We start from the raw sequence: 20,175 nt of genomic DNA on the forward strand, positions 1-20,175 counted from the left end.
GACTCCTAGGCCAGAATTCAGTGAGCAAGGATCTATTTCCTGCCCCGCCACCTGCTTCCTTCCTTTCACAGACAGGTCCTGAGCATCACTGTGTGCCAGGTATGTGTTAGAAGTGTCCAACAGAGCATTTCACAAGAGGTGCACAATCAGTGGAAGAGAGCCTGGTGAACAGCCACGCTCCTGTGACGCTGGGAGGCGGCTGAAGTAGTGGTTAAGTGCTGTGTTGGAAGTCAGACAGACTAGGATGTGAATTCAAGCTCCACCACTGGCTAGTTGTGCAAACTCTGTGAGCCTCAGCCTCCTTGTCTGTAAAATTGGAGTGAATGATCCTCATAGAAGACCAAGAAGTTGATGTACAAAAATTCACTGCCTAAAACAATTTTTTCAATTGCTTTTTGGTGAGGAAGATTGGCTCTGAGCTAACATCTATTGCCAATCTTCCTCTTTTTTTTTTCCTCCCCAAAGCCCCAGTAAGTAGTTGTGTATCATAGTTGTTGATTCTTCTATTTCTTCTACGTGGGATACTGCCACAGTATGGCTTGATGAGTGGTGTATAGTTCCACGCCTGGGATCCAAACCGGCAAACCCCAGGCCGCCCAAGCAGAGCACAGTGAACTTAACCACTATGCCACCCGCCGGCCCCTAAGATTTTTTTCAATAGAATCCACTGCCTGCCATATAGCTGTTATTATATTACAAATGCTGAATGCTAGGGGAGCAGCACCCCGTTCAGTCTTGAGGAGACTTCCTGGAGAAGGTGACCAGCGTGTAGACACTTGAAGGATGAGCGGCAGATTTATAGGGGAAGCAGGGAGAAGTGGTGGCAGTGGGTCAGGGTGGAGGGAGGTGGGCAGAGAGGGAGTCGACAGACAGACTCTGGGAAGCATGGATACAGAGCCCCTGGTTCACTGGCTGCAAGGACAAGGACAAGGACAAGGCTAGCTTCCCAGATTTGAGGCTGGCATAGTCTGGATTCTCTTCATGAATCAACATGCATTTAGTGAGTACCTATTATGAAAGGGTGTAAGAGATAATGAAGGGGCCGACCTGGTGGTGCAGTGGTTAAGTTAGCACATTCCACTTCTCCGTGGCCTGGGGTTCACTGGTTCGGATCCTGGGTGCGGACGTGGTACCGCTTGGCAAAAGCCATGCTGTGGTAGGCATCCCACATATAAAACAGAGGAAGATGGGCACGGCTGTTAGCTCAGGGCCAGTCTTCCTCAGCAAAAAGAGGAGGATTGGCAGCAGTTAGCTCAGGGCTAATCTTCCACAAAAAAAAAAAAGAGAGATAATGAAGATAAATGAAAAAAATAAAGGCCTGATCTTTGTTTCTGTAGGAAGCCTACAGAAATTGGGAATAAGAAAGGGCAGGGGCCCAAACCTCCTGCTCCAAGCTCGGCCGGCCTGCTCCTCCTCACCTCCAGCCTCCTCCTCACGCTCACTCTTCCCTCACAAGACTTGTTAGCGCTGAGGCCGGAGGCTGCCGGGAAAGTCCAGTGAGGGGGCTGCCCACTCCCTACCACCCACATTTTTACACCACTCAAGCCTGGCTAAGATGAACATGAAGCCTACCTGAGGGGGTAAAACATATTAAAAGACAATCTTTTAATAAAATCGTTGTTAAGTTCTTTACAGGCTACAGTGGCACTTCCCCTGCAGCAACTCATTTGATCTGTACAAGAGCCTTATCAACGAGGCGAGTATTTTTAGGTCTTCTGATGGAGGAAAGAGAAGTTTAATGATGTAAAAAGACTTGTCCAAGGTTATTCATCTAATAGATGCTAAACTCGGGTCTCTCAGGGAAATGTAAGAGAGCAGAAAGCAGTCTCTCTTTTTCACACTGGGAAAGGACTTAACATTATGAGGATGCTCTCCATGGGGATGTTGGGAATGGAGTATGGGACAGACATCTCAGAGGAAGAGGATGCTATGCCGAGTCCTGAAAGATGTGAGGGTAATAGAAAAACCAACAAGGAAAGCAAGGGGGTCCCAGGCAGAGGGAACAGCACGAATGAGTCAGGGCGGTATAAATGAGCATGACACATTTGGAAAACTGCAATTAGCTAAGGGTGGGGGGAAGGAGCAGGAGATGACTGAGAGATGGATGGGGGCTAGATCCTGAGGGCTGCCTTTGTCATCCTGAGGAGTTTGTGCTTTATCCTAAGGAAATGGGGAGTCATCGAAGGAAGTGGAGCAGGAAGGTGAAATGGTCAGATTTTTATTTTAGAATTATCCCCATGAGGAAATATTTCACAGAACCTTAAGAGAACATTCATGACAGCTTTGCAGCATCAGGAAGCTAGTTCTCTATCTCTGAGGGGAAACGATGCAACAGAAGTGATGAACCAGATATATCTATAGCAACATGGATAAATCTTAAAAAAGAGTATTGTGTAAAAAAAGTAAAACAATTAGATTTATAGCACAATTGAATTCTACATGCAAATTAAACGCACCCACAAAATGAGGATACATATATATTCAGGGACAAATAAACACATTAGAGTCGTGGTTATAGGGAGGTGGGGAAGGGCTTAGGAATGAAGAGGGGGGAAAAATAAACCAGGAGGGGCCTTGTATGAACTCAAGTATGATAGTGCAGTATGAACTGAAGCATATGATTAACTTATTGACTCTCTGCACCCAGATTGGGGGAAAAAAAAAAAAGATCCTGTTTTCCAGACTCCCATTTCCCCATTTAAAATCCTTCGAAAGTTCTCCATAATCTAGAAGATAAAGTCCAAGGCTGTCTGTGTCTAGAGCTCTATGTCTAGCATACTTAGCTGCTTTCCTTTGCCCTCTGTCCAGAATGTCCTTATAACTGTGTTTCAATTCTGGCTGCATATTGGAATGAGTTTACAAGCTTCAAAAGTGTATAGATGTCTGAGCCTCGATCAACCCCAGAGATACTGATTTAGTTGGACTAGAATGAGGCCATGGATGGGTGTTTTGTATTTTTGAGGAAGATCAGCCCTGAGTTAACATTGCCAATCCTCCTCTTTTTGCTGAGGAAGACTAGCCCTGAGCTAACATCCATGCCCATCTTCCTCTACTTTATATGTGGGACGCCTACCACAGCATGGCTTGATGAACGGTGCTATGTCCACACCCAGGATCCGAACCGGTGAACCCCAGGCCACCAAAGCGGAACGTGCGCACTGAAGCGCTGCACCACCGGGCAGGCCCCTGGATGGGTGGTTTTTGTTTTTTTTAAATGTAGTGCTTTTCTTTTTTTTTTTTTCCTTTTTAAAGATTTTATTTTTTCCTTCTAGTTGTGGCATGTGGGACGCTGCCTCAGCGTGGTTTGATGAGCAGTGCCATGTCTGCGCCCAGGATTCGAACCAACGAAACACTGGGCCACCTGCAGCAGAGCTCGCGAACTTAACCACTCAGCCACGGGGCCAGCCCCTGGATGGGTGTTTTTTAAAAGAGCCTTAGGTAGGTTAAGAATCATGATCTCCTCCTCAGTTCAGGTGTTCCCAGGCTGGATCAGGGTTTCCTTACATGTTCACTCTGTCAGTGCAATTCCTATTGTCCAGTCATCGAAACCATTCATCTCAGCCTAGTGGGATTGATCAAGCCTTTTGTATCTCACTCTTCTGCTTCAAATCTTTGAGTGGCTTCCCTTACCCCCAAGATGAAGCCCAGACTTCTTGATGAATCCTACAATTCCTCCTGGTTGTGGCTTACCTTTAATTCATTCATCTAGCAACCTGTGTCAAGTGTCTATTGTGAGCCGAGCACTCTGGTACAGAGAGTGGGGACAAAGAGGCAAACAGGAGCGGCACAGTCTTCTCTCTCACGGAGGTTACAGTCTTTGGGGGAAGACAAAAGCTGAAGGAGTAATGACAGGGTCATGTGGGACCTACGGCTGTGTCAGGAGTTGGGGAAGGAAGGCTTCCCTGAGGAGAGGAGAGTTAAACTGAGTCCAGAAAGGTCTGGAAGTTAGGTTGGGGTAGAGGGAGAGAGAAGTGTTCCTGGCAGAAGGAGCAGCATGTGCTGGGCCCCTGGCCTGGGGACGATCATGTACACTGGGAGAACTGAAAACGAGCGTGGACAAAGGGGAGGAGACGATGGCCAGACTTGAAGACCAGATGACTCAGAGCCTTATGGCCAAGTTCAGGTTGGGACACTTTATCCCAAGGGAGCTGGAAAGCCTTGAAAAGGTTTAAGCAGGGGAGTGTAATACAATCAGATGAGCTTCTAAAGAAGGATCTAGTGGGTAGACAGTGGAGCATAGATTGGATTTGGGTGTCCCCAAATCTCATCAGCCTCTCCTTTGCAGGCAATATTTTGGGGTCTTTTACTGATGGTTAAATTCATCTCCTGTGACTTGGTTGTGTTAGCTAAATGATCGGAATGTGACCCTGTTTACAAACTCCTGGAAACAGCAATGGAATTCCTCACTGTGTTGGGTCATTCAGTAAACACTCACTAGGGGGTTATTTTGTGCCTGGCACAGGTCCAGGTGTTGAGGATATGAAGATAAATAAGACCCAACTCAAGGTAAAAAAAGAAAAACAGATTTGATCCATAAAAAATAAGTTCTAGGGGCCAACCAGGTGGCAGAGTGTTTAAGTTCACACACTCCACTTCGGTGGCCTGGGGTTCTCAGGTTTGGATGCCAGGTTCGGACCTACACAGAGCTCATCAGGCTCATCAAGCCATGCTGTGGCTGCATCCTCCATACAAAATAGAGGAAGGTCAGCACAGATGTCAGCTCAGGGTCAATCTTCCTTATTTAAAAAAAAAAGTTCTATTGCATAGATAACAATAACAAAGTTAAAGGGCAACTAACAGGAAGAAAATATTTCCAATATTTTTTAAAAGGATTAGCATCTAGTATTTATGTATATCTAAAAATTTAAAATAGGGGCCGGCCCAGCGACTCAGTGATTAACTGCACACATTCCCCTTCGGAGGCCCAGGGTTCGCCGGTTTGGATCCCAGGTGCAGACGTGGCACTGCTTGGCAAGCCATGCTGTGGTAGGCATTCCACGTATAAAGTAGAGGAAGATGGGCACAGATGTTAGCTCAGGGCCAGGCTTCCTCAGCAAAAAGAGAGGAAGATTGGCAGCGGATGTTAGCTCAGGGCTAATCTTCCTCAATAAAATAAAAGAAAATAAAATGGGTGCATTTTGGGGCCGGCCCGTGGCCGAGTAGTTAAGTTCGCATGCTCTCTTCAGCGGCCCAGGGTTTCACAGGTTCGGATCCTGGGCAGGACATGGCACCATTCATCAAGTCACGCTGAGGCGGCATCCAACATGCCACAACTAGAAGGACCCACAACTAAAAATATACAACTATGTACCCGGGGGGCCTTTGGGAGAAAAAGGAAAAATAAAATCTTTAAAATGGGTGCCTTTTATTATGTAAAAATTATACCTCACTAAAGTTGATTTTTTTTTTTTTTGAGGAAGACCAGCTCTGAGTTAACATCTGCCGACAATCCTCCTCTTTTTGCTGAGGAAGACTGGCCCTGAGCTAACATCCATACTCATCTTCCTCTACTTTATATGTGGGACGCTACCACAGCATGGCTTGACAAGTGGTGCCATGTCTGCATCCGGGGTCCGAACGGGTGAACCCTGGGCAGCCAAAGCGGAAGGTGCACACTTAACCACTGCACCACCAGGCTGGCCACTTGAATTTTTTTAAATCTCAAAAAACAAAACAGGTGCCAGCCCCATGGCCGAGTGGTTAAGTTCATGCGCTCTGCTTCAGTGGCCCAGGGTTTTGCCAATTCAGATCCTGGGCGCCAACATGGCATCGCTCATCAGGCCATGCTGAGGTGGCGTCCCACACACCACAAGTAAAAGGACTCACGGCTGGAATACACAACTATGTACAAGGGAGCTTTGGGGAGAAAAAGGAAAAATAAAATCTTTTAAAAAAACCCCAAAAAAACAAACAAAAAAAACAATCGACAGGGAGAAAATATTTGATACATTTTATTCTAACAAAGAATTAATATCTAATACACATAAAGAGCTTCTTTAAGTCAAATGATTCAATAGAAAAATGGACAAAGGACACGAAAGGACAATTCACAGAGGACAAAATACGAATGGACAATAACATAGAAAAGACACTTGTCCTTGTAAATCTCAATAAGTCAGGGGAAAAAATTTCAATCACGGAATTGTCAGATTGACAATTATTTTAAAAATTGGTGAGAATGCAGGGAAACTATCACTTTCACAGAGTTGGCATGAGTGTAACTGGAAATGTCTTTGGAAGAGAGTTTGTCAGTGTATCAAAATTTTAAATCTGTGTAATCTTGACAAGGCAATTCTACTTCTAGTAATGTATACTGATAATACTAATATGTGCCGAATGCTGAGTGTGTGCCAGGATTCTTTTTTTCTTTTTGAGGAACATCAGCCCTGAGCTAAACACTGCCAATCCTCCTGTTTTTGCTGAGGAAGACGGGCACTGAGCTAACATCAGTGCCCATCTTCCTCTACTTTATATGTGGGACGCTTACCACAGCATGGCTTTTGCCAAGTGGTGCCATGTCCACACTCAGGATCTGAAGCAGCGAACCCCGGGCCGCCGAGAAGTGGAATGTGCGAACTTAACCACTGCTGCTGAAGCGGAGCAGGAGAACTTAACCACTCGGCCATGGGGCTGGCCACCAGGATTCTAACCATAGACAACTATTCCATGGAGCAAATACTCTTATTTCCTCATTTTACAGATGAGGTAAGTGAGGCACGGAGGTTAAGTGACTTGCCTAAGGTCATACAGAGTAAGTGACAGAGCCAGGATTCACACCCATGGTCTGTTTCCAGAACCTGTGCTCTTAACTGCTCTGCTATATAGCTCTGCGCTCGCTCCTAAATGCCATACATGGGCACAAATATCTATGTACAAAGGTGTCTGCTGCAGAAGAATTTGAAATGTTAAGAAAGAATGAAATAAACTAACATGACAAGATCTTTAACATATTCTGTTGTTTTAAAAAAAACAAGCTATAGAATAATACTTAAAATACCCATTCACATAAAAAATATCAACAACAAAGAGATATATGTGAACATAGGAAGTGAGCTCAAAAGAAGAGAGGTTTTGTTCGCTGTTGTGTCTTTATTGCCACAGCAGACAGTGCCTGGCACATAGGAGGCATTGAGTAAATATCTGTAGGATAAATGCATAGGAAGGGGACTGAAAAGCTGCAAAGCCAGCTCTTCCCTGGCGAAGGTGGCTCCCTACTCCAGAGAAGAGAGAATGGCGTGTGCAGTGAAGCGGGATGTGCGTATCTCAGCACACTTCAGGTTCAAGCTTATACAAAGAGAGGATGTTCAAGTGTTACTTGGGCAGTAAAAACAAAAAAGAAACAAATAAAAAAAAAATCCCACGTTTTCATTTAACTTCTCTGCAACCCTTCCAGATGAGCAATGATATCCTCATTTTATAGGTGAGGCAACTAAGGCTCACCGAGGTTAAGCAACCTGCCTCAAGCTGCAGTTAGTAAGCCTGGACGTGAACTTTAACCTTTGGCTCCACCTCACTCCACTGTGTTTAGAAATGTACAGACAAGTAAATGCAACAAAACGGCTGCAAGGTGGAAGGCAGCAGAGGTTGCAATGGGGACATGTGGAGAAGTGTGGCCAATTCTAGAGTGAGGAGGGATATTTCTGGAAAGGATTCTGGAGATGAAGCTTGATCTAAAACTTGAAAGGTGAGTTTTTGAAATACCGTGGGGGAAGGGCACACCTGTGTGTGTATCAGTGGGACGTCACAAGGGAAACCATTTGGCCTATTTTGTGAATGATAAGTAGTTGAGTGGACGTGGCTGGAGCTCTGTGTACATCTCTAGGTGAAAGGTAGGGCCTGGAAAGATTTGATTTGACTTGGACCAGATAATGAGATCTGTGTTCAATAAGATAGACTCCCTGGGGCCAGTGGAGCCTATTCTGAAGATCAACCTGGAGACAAGGAATCCATTCTCTATGGTAACATCACCAAGTAAGCAACATGGGGATGCTTAACTAAGGCAGAGAGGAGGGATATGGAGAGAAAGGAGGGATGAATCCGCAAGACATTTGTGGAATAAGATTGACGGGACTTGATGACTGATTACTGCTGGGAGGGGGGATGGTGGGAGTCTGAAGAGAGTAGAAGTTTGTTGGGGAGAAAACTGGGCACAAGGCCCCTTGAAAAGCGATCACTTGTGTATGCATCTCCATTGCTGCATGTAAGACAGGCTATTATAATTCACCGTGTATGAGTCGGCCTCCTCTACTAAGCCAAATTCCTTGAGGCAGGACCATGATGTGTTCATTACACCTTCCCCAGTGTCTAGTGTCCTATCTTGCCCAGGGCATGTTCAACGCTGAATGAAAGAGCACAGCAGAGAGACTGGCTTTGGTTGCGGGTGGGGAGGTAGCGGGGAATGGTGGAGGATAAATAATCACACAGTTGGGAGGCAGGAAGCTCTCCAGCCTACTGCCTCCTTCCTTAGCTCTGGTCAGAAGCCTGCCCCAGGGGAGACTGCTCAATTCTCCTCAGTCCTTTCCTTCTCTGGGTTAGCCACACAGTGTGGTAGATGCCAACTGGCTGAGACATGGGTGGCTTCAGTGTCTCCCCCAAATTCTGGTACCACCACCCAGAAACTAATTTTAAAAAGACACAGTGGGGGAGGCCTCAGACTTCGACATTGTTTCTCTAAACCACCAAACCTTGAGATGTATGGCAAGAGGTGCCACGGCTTTAGCACTATGCCATAATAGGCTGACGTGGCAAGGAGAAAAGAGCAGAGAGCAGCTGAGAAGGGGTGAACTCCAGCAGAAAGGAAAGGAGGCCATGGACCTGAGACCGGGCATGTGAAAGGAGAAAGGAGCCAGTGGGTATTTTAATTATGATTAAATGAAAATTTTGTAACCATTTATATTATTAAAAAATCATTTAAATCAAAATAGAGAAGAAAACAAATCTGATATAACTATAATCTGAACTTAACAATTATTACTATTTACCATATTTAGGTCAGTAATTCTTTTTTTTGAAGTATTATAAGGTAACTTGCAGACATTATGACATTAAACCCATAAATATTTTGATATGCATTGCTATAAAAACATGTTCTTATATAATCCCAATGCTATTGTTACTAATGTCATCTAATTCCCAGTCCATATTCAAATTTTCCCAGCTGCTCCAAAATGTCTTTTTACAGTTGGTTTGTTCAACATAGGATCACGTCGCACGTGACTGTTTTGCCTCTTAAGACTTTTTAAAGCAAGAACGGCCCTCCCTCCTCTACTCCATGCCACTGACTTGAAGAAACGGAGTCAGTTGCCCTACAGAATGTCCTACCTTTTGGATTTTCCTGATTTGTTTCTTTCTGTTTTCACTTACCTTGTTCCTCCAGCCCCCATATTTTCTACAAACTGGGATTAGCTCCAAAGACTTCCTTAGATTCAGGTTCACTATTTGTGGAAAGAGTATTTGGTAGGTAACGCAGGGTCTTCATGTTGCATTACATCAGGGCCACATCATGCACATGTCTGGTGGTCTGATTCAGTGGTTTTGAAGCTGCTGGAGGAGGCTAAGCCTGAGGGGATCTCAGCAGCCAACCGCCTATGGACCTGGAAGCTGAGCTCTGACTGGGCGGACCTGAACCGGCACAGAGTGGGCTGAGGTCAGGGAGGAGGCACTCGGAAGCACCTGCCTATGTCGGACGCTGGGACTGGCTGAGCCCTTGGGCAGGAGTGAGCAGAGGGTCTTGGGACAGAGATCCCACACAGGCAGCGATGCCTCCCTTCAACCCTACTGTGTGTGCCTTGCAGGAATGAGAAGGCAGAATTCCTCAGGAGTGGGGGTGGAACGTTCCAAGGCCTGTTCACTCTGTCCTGCAGGCTCCTCTCGTGGAGAGCTGGGAGCCTTCCTCTTCAGCTCTGGGCCCTTTGGTGGCGGGCCTGCTGGTGACATGGCTCAGAGAAAATTCCTGACTCTACTAGCTCAGTTTTTCTTGCTCTCTGGCTTCCAGTTTCTGCCTTAAAATACTCTTTAATTGCTCTTAAACTTTAGAATGTCAGTGCTGGAGGGACCTTGTAGATGATCTAGATTAGCCCCCTCACTGAAGAATTCTCATTCTCCCTCATCCATCCTTAGAAATGGCTGCATGTAAGATGGTGAAGCCAGGATGGCACATGTATTTGCCCAGACCTCAATCATTCACACTCTACCTTCATAATTTTTGCCATTATCAGGTTCCCCTGTTCCATAGTATACCATTAATTTTTTCTTCATCTTAACAATAACCTCTGTGAAATGATAGGTTCGATTTCTTTCTAAAATTCATTAAAAAAACACAGAAATATTCAGATTTCACCAGTGGTAAGTGGTGACACTTTGGGAAATGCTGGAGAAGCAGAATTGGCATCAGGGAGACCCAACTCTGCCTTGAGACCTCAGTTGGGCACACTTCTCAAATTCTGAATTTATTTCCCAAAATCAGTAAGAAGGGGATACTGTAACGTCTATAGGTGTTAGTTACTAGTCTTGTGAGTGACTGAAGGAAAGTTCTTCCTGAAGCCTCCCGGGGACCTTGTCCATGCACCACCGAGGGCCTGCAGCGGTGGTAAAGGCTACCCCTCAGCTGGGCACCAGCGTCAGGGAAGCAGGGAAAACAGGCAAAAGTCTGTGACACTCCAGTCCTCTCCCACCTTTCCCTTTCTACATCTCCCTGGCCGCCCCGAGAAGGAATCAACTTGCCGTTCCAGGGCCTTTCCCCCACATGTACCACCCACTCGCCCTGGAGACAGTGAAAACTTCCGGAAGAAGAGACGAGAAGTCAGGTGTCAGGCTTCTACTAACCTCAGCTGGCCGCTCGGCTGCAGGGAGGGAGGGCAAAGCCGGAAGGAGGGGTTTGCGGTTGGGGAGAGCCAGATGGCCCACCCCTAGCCGGAAACTGGGGGTGGAGAGGTTCAGGCCCAGCCCACACCACTAAGCCGGCTCAGGCTGGGCCGGAGAGGGCCGCGAACCCCACCCCATTCCTCTGGGCACCTCGTGGCCCAGGCGGGTTTGTTTATGAATTCAGCCCCCGCCTCCCCCAGCCCGGCCCTCCGCCCGCCCCCAGTTCCGTGGGAGGGGGAACCCGGGCCAGCCCCTGGCCGGTCTCTCTCCCTTCCCTGCCCTTCCTTCCTCCAGTGTCTGCTGTGGATGCCCGAGGAGGGCAGGTCGTTTTCCCAAACCTGTTGAGCCTGTCGGGGCCATTCTCCTTTCTGGGAATGGGAAGCTGGGTGGTGGTGAAACTCTCTCCTCCACACTGGACTCTGGAGGGGATTCAGGGCTACGCGTTCCAGGAGAGGAAGGGGAAACTGCTTCCTTTTTGGTTAAAAGAGGAACTTTTGTTTTTTTAATGCTGAACTGGCAGGCAGGACCCCAGTCACCCTTGGGGTGCAGAGGTCTGGGTGGAGGTGGGGTGACTGGTGAGGGTAGATTGGCATTGAGCACCGGCTTCCCAGGTCTGGTGAGCCTGGGATCGCCAAGGAGTCTGAGGGGGTTGGATACTTCGGGGAAGGGAAATGTTTTGATGATGTGTTTATTTCAAGCTGGAGTCCCCAGGGGTCAGATTTAAATGTTCGGGAAAACTCTTGTTTGCTCAGTTTTGGGTCTGGGTTCCTCTTCCAGCCTCCTGGGTGCTGGAGCCTGCCTCTAGCTCTCAAGAATGCAGATGGATTGTGGAACTTGTCGGCAATTTCTCTTCCTCTTCCCCACCATGTCTCAAACCACCTCCGCTTTTATTTGCCAAACGGTCTTCAGGCTTCAGCTGGGTTTACAGCCAGGGCTGTCTTCTTGCAGCCCTCTTCAAAAAAGAGAATATTTGAGAAGGTTGGGCCAGAGGTCAGCTCTAACAATAACTAAATTGTGTTCTTGACCATGCCTCCCGACTCTCAGACAAAAACTCTCATCATTCCCCCCCAGCCTTTCTCCCTCCTCCAGGGCCTTCAAGACCACCAGAGCCACCCCCTGCTTGCAGGACTGAATGCAGGCCTTCCTAGTACAAATATAGTTTAGGCAGGGGTGAGCCACGACGCTTCTCAGATAAGGAAACAAAGACACAGCAAAGGTATAGAATGAGTCATTTTAAATAATGATAATAATAATAATAAAGAATATCTGCAGCCAGTCCTAGATTTCTCATCAACAGGCTCTGGGGTTCCCAAACAGAAAGAAGCCTGACTTGTTAAACAGTTCTTTTCTTAGTTTGTTGCCTTTCTAGGGCCCTAAAAAGACTGAGGGATGTGTGCGATGACCCATTAAGCTTCTGCAATCACCGCTGCACTGCACATGACCTTAGACCGCATGGTGTGAAAACCTAGGCGAGTTTTCTTGTTCAGAGAGCTAGAACGTAAAGGTTTAGAAGACTATAGAGACTATGTTGTCAGGGACTCTTTCTTTTCGAAGCTCCTTTATCCTGGAGTAGGCAGGATAGGTAAAAGAAATTTTCGTCAGTCTTTTTTGTACCTAACAGCTATAGTTGAAAGCTTACTGAGAGGGAAGCTTACAATGATGGTGTAAAAGGAGGGTTTGCAGCATCTGTCTATTTTGATTTATAAAATGTTCCCAGTTACCAGATTGTTAAGTGGGAAATTGATGAAAGCTAGAATGGCTTCAGAATCAGGAAGGGGCCGGCCTGGTGGCGCAGTGGTTAAGTTCACATGTTCTGCTTCAGCAGCCTGGGGTTTGCCAGTTTGGATCTTGGGTGCGGACATGGCACGACTTGTCAAGCCATGCTGTGGCAGGTGTCCTAATAAACAGAGGAAGACGGGCATGGATGTTCGCTCAGGGCCAATCTTCCTCAGCAAAAAGAGGAGGATTGCCAGCAGATGTTAGCTCAGGGCTAATCTTCCCCCCAAAAAAAAAAGAATGAGGAAGAATGTTTTAACTTGTACAAGGCAACTACCTGCAGGCTGAGACTCAGTCCTTAGCATTATAATATCAGGAGATGTTCAGGACTAGGCTTCCCTTCCACTTAATGAGTGTTTACTGAATGTGAACTATATGCCAGGCCCTGAGGATACAATGTGAAAAGGCCTCATGGGGCCCTCAGATTGCTTTGTCAGTTGGAGGAGATTGGATCTTTAGATACCTCTAATGGAGGTATGTAAGAAGAGCATAGTGGGTAGCGTATTCAATACATGGGGGAGGGAGGAAAGACTTCATAGAAGTGGTTCTTATCAAAGATAAGAGTTTGGTAGACCTGAAGGAGGACAAGCTGAGTAAACTGTGGCACTTTGGAGACCCAGGAATGCATACTTTTTGGGAAAACATCAACAAAAACAAAGTGAAGGGTAAGAGAGCGCAGTGGACAGAATGGAAGATGAGCCTGAATAAGTGCAGGCCCGACCACTAAGAGCCTTGACTTCCATGCTGAACGTTACCACTTAGTACATGTGAGGGTTTCTGTATTATAGCCAGGCACAATTCGTGTTCTTATGAGTAGTTCTGAAGTGGAACAACTCTCAAATGATCCACAGTGCTTTTTTTTGAGGCGGGAGAGTGAAGAACATTGACCCCAAGCTACTGTCTGTGCCAGTCTTCCTCTGTTTTTTGTATGTGGTTTGCTGCCACATCACGCCTTGATGAGCACTGTGTAGGTCCACACAGCTCCCGGGATCTGAACCTGCGAACCCTGGGCCTCCGAAGCCAAGCATGGAACTCAACCACAATGCCCCCGAGCCAGCCCCTCCACATTGCTTTTTTTTTTTTAGGAAGATTAGCCCTGAGCTAACTGCTGCCAATTCTCCTGTTTTTGCTGAGGAAGACTGGCCCTGAGCTAACATCCGTGCCCATCTTCCTCTACTTTATATGTGGGACGTCTACCACAGCATGGCTTGATGAGCGGTGCCATGTCCACACCCGGGATCTGAACCGGCGAACCCCGGGCCGCTGAGAAGCAGAACATGCGAACTTAACCGCTTCGCCACCAGGCCGGCCCCCACATTGCTTTTTAAACAGTCATTACAAGATATTTAAATGATTTCACAAATGTAGACAGACACTGTGAGGATTTGAGAAGCCTTGAAATAAGTTTATTCATTTTCGTTTTTGATTTTTGTGTTTAGTCTAAAGCAAATTTGTTCAGGTTTTCACAGATGACTTGGACAAGATGGATCAAGTCCATTTGCTCTCAGGGACTATCAATAAGCAAGCATAAGTTGAGGACATCCCTTACTGGCCAGGTTCTGAATTCTGTCTTGTCCTGGAGACGCAAAGAGAGAGTATTGTGAAAAGGATGATGGCTCTTGAATTTCTGAGTCTAAATCTAAGCCTCATTCTCAGTATCTGGGATAAAATCAAACCTTAGTCCCCATTTCAGGCATAGACTAGTTTAGAGCCACGGAAAAAACACAAACTTTGGAACTAAACAGAAGTCATAATTTAACTGAAGGATCTGAGCCTCAGTTTACTCATCTGGAAAAGGGGATGACAATTCCTGAAATTGGTCGAAAGGATTAAGTTAGACAACATATGTGAAACGTTGAGAGGACTGCTCCACAATGGAGTCTCATGCATCCCCCCACCCACCCCAAGTTTAGGTGTGGTCTTTTGCTGAAATCACTAACCAGCTGTTAGAATCTCCAGAGCTTGGTTTACAAAGATGAGTAATGCAGTTTCTTCACTCCAGGAAGTTCCTTCCCTTCTGGAAGTTTCTTCCCGTAGTGTTTCTTAAACTCCAGTTTAGGCAATCACTTGAAAGAGCTACTTAAAAAAATGCATATTTTCAAACCCCACTCCAGAAAATCTGATTTATTAGGTCTGAGATGGGGTTTAGGCATCTACCTTTTTAAAAAAGCAGTCCAGAGGATTCTGATAGAAACTGTCTGACATTATATTTTCAGGAACTTTGATCTAGGGAGAGCTATTAATTATAATGTAATGTGATGTTTTATAATAAAGGTATACAAGAGGATGATGCCATTTGAGCTGTCCTGGAAGTATGGGCAGGATTTTTTTTTCAGGAGCTAGAAGGTGACAATAAAAAGAATTCTTTATAAACAATAAAAAACATTTTTAAATTATGTCCGTTTTTATAAATGGTTATACAAGGCATTGCTTTATTTACTTAACAATTTATAGAAGGCTTTTTGTGGGACTTTCTGCGAACTTTTTGTAGGACTGTTCTGGGTTGGAATCTGGCACTGCAACTCATTAGCTTTGTGACCTTGGGCAAGTAACTTCCCAGCCTAAATTTCTTCATTTATAAAACACATATCTCTCATATTTACTGTCTTCCTCGTGAGGATGACATAAGGAATGCAAAACGCCTAAATGACCTAGGCACCCGACACAGTAGGCATTCAACAGTCACTTCACCTTCTTCAGGCCCGGCCCAAAGCAGCAGAGGCCTGTTTCACGCGAATCCAGACTTAAAACATCACAACCTATCAGGAGAGTGCTGAAATTGTAGGTAGAAGTGACAACATAGAAGATAGGAGTACTAAAGAGAATGACCTCCTTATGTCATTGCCAAGCCGCCCAGGCTGCCTCCACCACAACTAGCATAAAGGAGAGGCAGAATGGGAGGCCAGAAATTCAGGTGCCTCGGGGAAAATCTCCTTCAACCTTTGCAGCTGCAGAAAGCAGGAATTCTATCTCGCGATCAGGTGTTCTGCTTAGACCACGTTTACAATTAAGGGGGAGGGGGAAGTATGTGACTGATGGCCCTTGAGTCCGGGAGGTTCTCCAATGCACTTTAGCCTCACAGACAAGCTCTTGAAAAGTTCGCCCGCCGTAAGGGAAGTGGTCAGCACCACCGTCTGGGGGAACTTAATAAAATGGCGTTTGCTGGAATCTCCCAAAGACCTTGCAAATTGGTCAGCTCGGCATTCACCGACTGGGTGCGCGCAGTCGCCAGATCTCGCGGCGCCTGCACCCACGGGGCTGACACCCACACTCAGAGGATCCGCCCGCCCGTCCGCCCACCCGGGAGCGGCGAGGCCCGAGAGGTACTTTTAAGGGCGGTTAAACGAAGACACCAACGAGCCTGGGTGGCAAGGCAGAAGCGCGAGCGACTGTCGCGGCCCTGACACCTGTGGAGCTGCAGGGATCCGCGAATGCGCATCACCTAATCCCTGTAAAGACGTCCTCTGAGGACGGCCAATATGGCGACGGACTCCTCCTGGCACAGCCCTGTTCCCTCCCCCGTGACCGGCTGCTCTAGTAACGCCCATTGGCCAGGTTTGAGGCGGTGCCTGGCTTCCTTCGCCGCCTCATTGGGCTGAGTGACTGAAGGAGACGCCAATTCTCCTCTGCCCACTCCAAGGTCCCGCCCCCAGACTTCAGTTCACGTTTAATTGGCTTTTGCTTCACGTCAATTTGCGTCCTATCTTGTCTCTTTTCAGCGTTAATCCAATCATAACTTCCCTGGCTGCCCGCCTGATTTCTGATTGGTTTTGATCAGGTTCATCCTATCCCATTCCTGCCTACTTCTTACCTCTCCTCCCACTAGGACTTTGCCCAGGCATGTCCAGGGTTCTCATTGGTCGTTCTTCTGTCACTCCAATCAAAGCTCTTCCTATCCCTACCTCTTAGGTAGCCCGCCTGGCTGTTGACTGGTTTCTTCCCAAGCCTATCATCTGTAGCTCCCGCCCATCTCCACTTCCTTCGCCTTTCATTGGCTTTTAAAAGTGAGAGGGCGGTCTTTTTGGGCGGACACCAGGCACGCAACTTTGTCTTACACGCCTTAGAGAGCAAGCGAGTCTTGCCATTGGATAATCTGCCCGCCTTTCTTCTGCAAGTCCCTCCTTTCTCCCTCCCTCATTGGGCGGGGCAGCAGCGGAGGGGCGGAGCATAGGCTGGGCTTGTGGCGCGCTGCTCCCTCCTCCTTACCCCCCCCCTCCCTGTCCGGTCCGGGTTCGCTTGCCTCGTCAGCGTCCGCGTTTTTCCCGGCCCCCCCCAACCCCCCCGGACAGGACCCCCTTGAGCTCGTCCCTCAGCTGCCACCATGAGCGGTAAGGATGAGTCCACTCCAAGCTTAGGGGTGGGAGGGGAGTGAGGGGGCGCGCGCGAGGGCCGACCGGGCGGTCCCCGCCGTGAGGGGGGGCGGGCGGGAGGCGGCGGCGGCGGCCTTGGTCCCGCCCGGGGCGGAGGGAAGGGAGGGAGAAGGGGCAGTGGCGGGGCCTCCGAGGAGGAGGGGGATGGGCCGCCCGCCCCGGGGGAGGGGGCAGCGTGGCCTCGCCCGCCCCCTGCCCGCCCCGGCCACGGGGGACGGGCCTTACCCCCCACTACTCGGCCGCCCGCCTGAGGCTCCTCCCGCCGGGGGCTGGAGCCGCGGGGGTGGCCCGAACAGGGCAGGCCCCGCCCGGGCCAACCGCCTCCCTGGTCCGCCCTCTAGTCGCCGCCTGCCCCAAGGCCCTCCCCCCCCCCCAGTAGGTCTCCCCTCCCCTCCCCCCCCCGGCCCGCCCTTTCCACGCCCCTCACCCCGAAACCGCCCTTTCCCTCTAGGGCCCGCCCTTCTCTATCCGCCCCGAAACCTCCTGACCTGGACTGCCTTAGCCCCTCACAGTGTTCACAGATGTTTCCCCACTCACCCTTCCCATCTCCTCTTTCCCCCTTTCCCCTCCTCTCTTGTTCCTTTCTACACTTGAAGTTTTCCCTTTCTCCATCTCCTTGGACCCTAATTTTAGCAGGCGTTCCATCCGCTCACATGTTGTTTTTTGCCTTACCTATCCTTCTCTTTTTCCCCAGGATACTTTTTCTTATCTTGCAGCCCTTTCAGCATGCCCACCGCCCCTCACATTTCCTATACCAAAAGTACTTTTTCCATGTTTTCTGAGGTTAATTTTGGGCAGGGGAGAATTGAGGCCCAGTTTTGGTACCATCCAGCCTAGTTCACGTCCTACATGTCTTATAACTATCCTTTCTCCCCCAGTCCATCTTTTTTTTTTTTTTTTTTTTTTGCCCTGGTGCCTTCACGTTCTTGGTTATTTCTCTTTCATCATAGCCTCCTTTACCCTTCCTCACTTTACCCTTTTCCTTCCCCCAATTGTAAGTTGTTTGTCTTTTAATTCTTTTTAGACCAAGATCACTCCATGGATGAAATGACAGCCGTGGTGAAGATTGAAAAAGGCGTTGGTGGCAGTAATGGGGGCAATGGTAATGGTGGTGGTGCCTTTTCTCAGGCTCGAAGCAGCAGCACAGGCAGTAGCAGCAGCAGTGGAGGAGGAGGAGGGCAGGTAAGTGATGGTCAGGATAAAGTGGGGAAGGTGTTGAGAGGATGGATATATTCTTAGGTGATTGTCTTCCTTTTCACAGAAAAATTTTTAGGAAGGGGCTAAACCGTTTTATACGTAGGGAAGTAAGCACAGAAAGACAAGTGGCTTGGAGATCCCCAAAGATGAGAATTTCAGCCGTATAGATAGATGAGCTTTTGTGTGTGTTTTTTTGCTCTTTATTTGTTTGCACTGCTTTGCTGCTTATTTGTTGTATACCGCCCCCTGGGCTGGCAGCCGGGTGTCACTAAACTAACTGCTTTTCTCTCCCGTGTTTTCTGGCCAGGAATCCCAGCCATCCCCTTTGGCTCTGCTGGCAGCAACTTGCAGCAGAATTGAGTCACCCAATGAAAACAGCAACAACTCCCAGGGCCCAAACCAGTCAGGGGGCACAGGTGAGCTTGACCTCACAGCCACACAACTTTCACAAGGTGCCAATGGCTGGCAGATCATCTCTTCCTCCTCCGGGGCTACCCCTACCTCAAAGGAACAGGGTGGCAGTAGTACCAATGGCAGCAATGGCAGCGAGTCTTCCAAGAATCGCACGGTCTCTGGTGGGCAGTATGTTGTGGCTGCCACTTCCAACTTACAGAACCAGCAAGTCCTGACAGGACTACCTGGAGTGATGCCTAATATTCAGTATCAAGTAATCCCACAGTTCCAGACCGTAGATGGGCAACAGCTGCAGTTCGCTGCCACTGGGGCCCAAGTACAGCAGGATGGTTCTGGTCAAATACAGATCATACCAGGTGCAAACCAACAGATCATCACAAATCGAGGAAGTGGAGGCAACATCATTGCTGCTATGCCAAACCTGCTCCAGCAGGCTGTCCCCCTCCAAGGCCTGGCTAATAATGTACTCTCAGGACAGACTCAGTATGTGACCAATGTACCAGTGGCCCTGAATGGGAATATCACTTTGCTACCTGTCAACAGCGTTTCTGCAGCTACCTTGACTCCTAGCTCTCAGGCAGTCACGATCAGCGGCTCTGGGTCCCAGGAGAGCGGCTCACAGCCTGTCACCTCAGGGACTGCCATCAGTTCTGCCAGTTTGGTATCATCACAAGCCAGTTCCAGTTCCTTTTTCACCAATGCCAATAGTTATTCAACAACTACTACCACCAGCAACATGGGAATTATGAACTTTACCACCAGCGGATCAGCAGGGACCAACTCTCAAGGCCAGACACCCCAGAGAGTCAGTGGGCTACAGGGGTCTGATGCTCTGAACATTCAGCAGAACCAGACATCTGGAGGCTCGCTGCAAGCAAGTCAGCAAAAAGAGGGAGAGCAAAGCCAGCAGACACAGCAACAACAGCAAATTCTTATCCAGCCTCAGCTAGTTCAAGGGGGACAGGCCCTCCAGGCCCTCCAAGCAGCACCATTGTCAGGGCAGACCTTTACAACTCAAGCTATCTCCCAGGAAACCCTCCAGAACCTCCAGCTTCAGGCTGTTCCAAACTCTGGCCCAATCATCATCCGGACACCAACAGTGGGGCCCAATGGACAGGTTAGTTGGCAGACTCTTCAGCTGCAGAACCTCCAAGTTCAGAACCCACAGGCCCAGACAATCACCTTAGCCCCAATGCAGGGTGTTTCCTTGGGGCAGACCAGCAGCAGCAGTACCACCCTTACACCCATTGCCTCAGCTGCCTCCATCCCTGCTGGCACAGTCACTGTGAATGCTGCTCAGCTCTCCTCCATGCCTGGTCTCCAGACCATTAACCTCAGTGCGTTGGGTGCTTCAGGAATCCAGGTGCACCAGCTTCCAAGCCTGCCGTTGACTATAGCAAATGCCCCAGGTAAGGCTTCCAATCTTTTGCATTTATTTCCAGAGCTAACTAGCATCTCAGCTGAAACTGTTGAGTCTAAAGAAGGGAATAGAGTCTTTTGGGGATGACGTTTTCTTGAGGGCTAGTCATTTAGGCAAGTCAGTTAGAGAAATAGT

The 20,175-nt window shown here is 48.2% G+C and overlaps 2 protein-coding genes across 2 annotated transcripts in view; one reads left to right on the top strand and one right to left on the bottom strand.

Moving 5' to 3' along the window:
- The window catches only part of SP7 (Sp7 transcription factor), a 28,469-nt gene extending 18,860 nt beyond the window's left edge, over nt 1–9,609 (bottom strand). The window contains exon 1 of the mRNA XM_023643653.2: nt 9,364–9,609. The gene's annotated coding sequence lies outside the window, so the exon portion shown is untranslated. The remainder of the gene's footprint in view (nt 1–9,363) is intronic.
- Nucleotides 9,610–16,790: 7,181 nt separating this feature from the next.
- SP1 (Sp1 transcription factor) overlaps nt 16,791–20,175 on the top strand; it is a 38,053-nt gene continuing 34,668 nt past the window's right edge. The window contains exons 1-3 of the mRNA XM_023643655.2: nt 16,791–16,967; nt 18,034–18,191; nt 18,514–20,029. Coding sequence (XP_023499423.1) covers nt 16,961–16,967; nt 18,034–18,191; nt 18,514–20,029 — 1,681 coding nt within the window. The 5' untranslated portion in view covers nt 16,791–16,960. The remainder of the gene's footprint in view (nt 16,968–18,033; nt 18,192–18,513; nt 20,030–20,175) is intronic.

Source organism: Equus caballus, chromosome 6 (genome assembly GCF_041296265.1).
Source record: "Equus caballus isolate H_3958 breed thoroughbred chromosome 6, TB-T2T, whole genome shotgun sequence".
Lineage (NCBI taxonomy): Eukaryota > Metazoa > Chordata > Mammalia > Perissodactyla > Equidae > Equus > Equus caballus.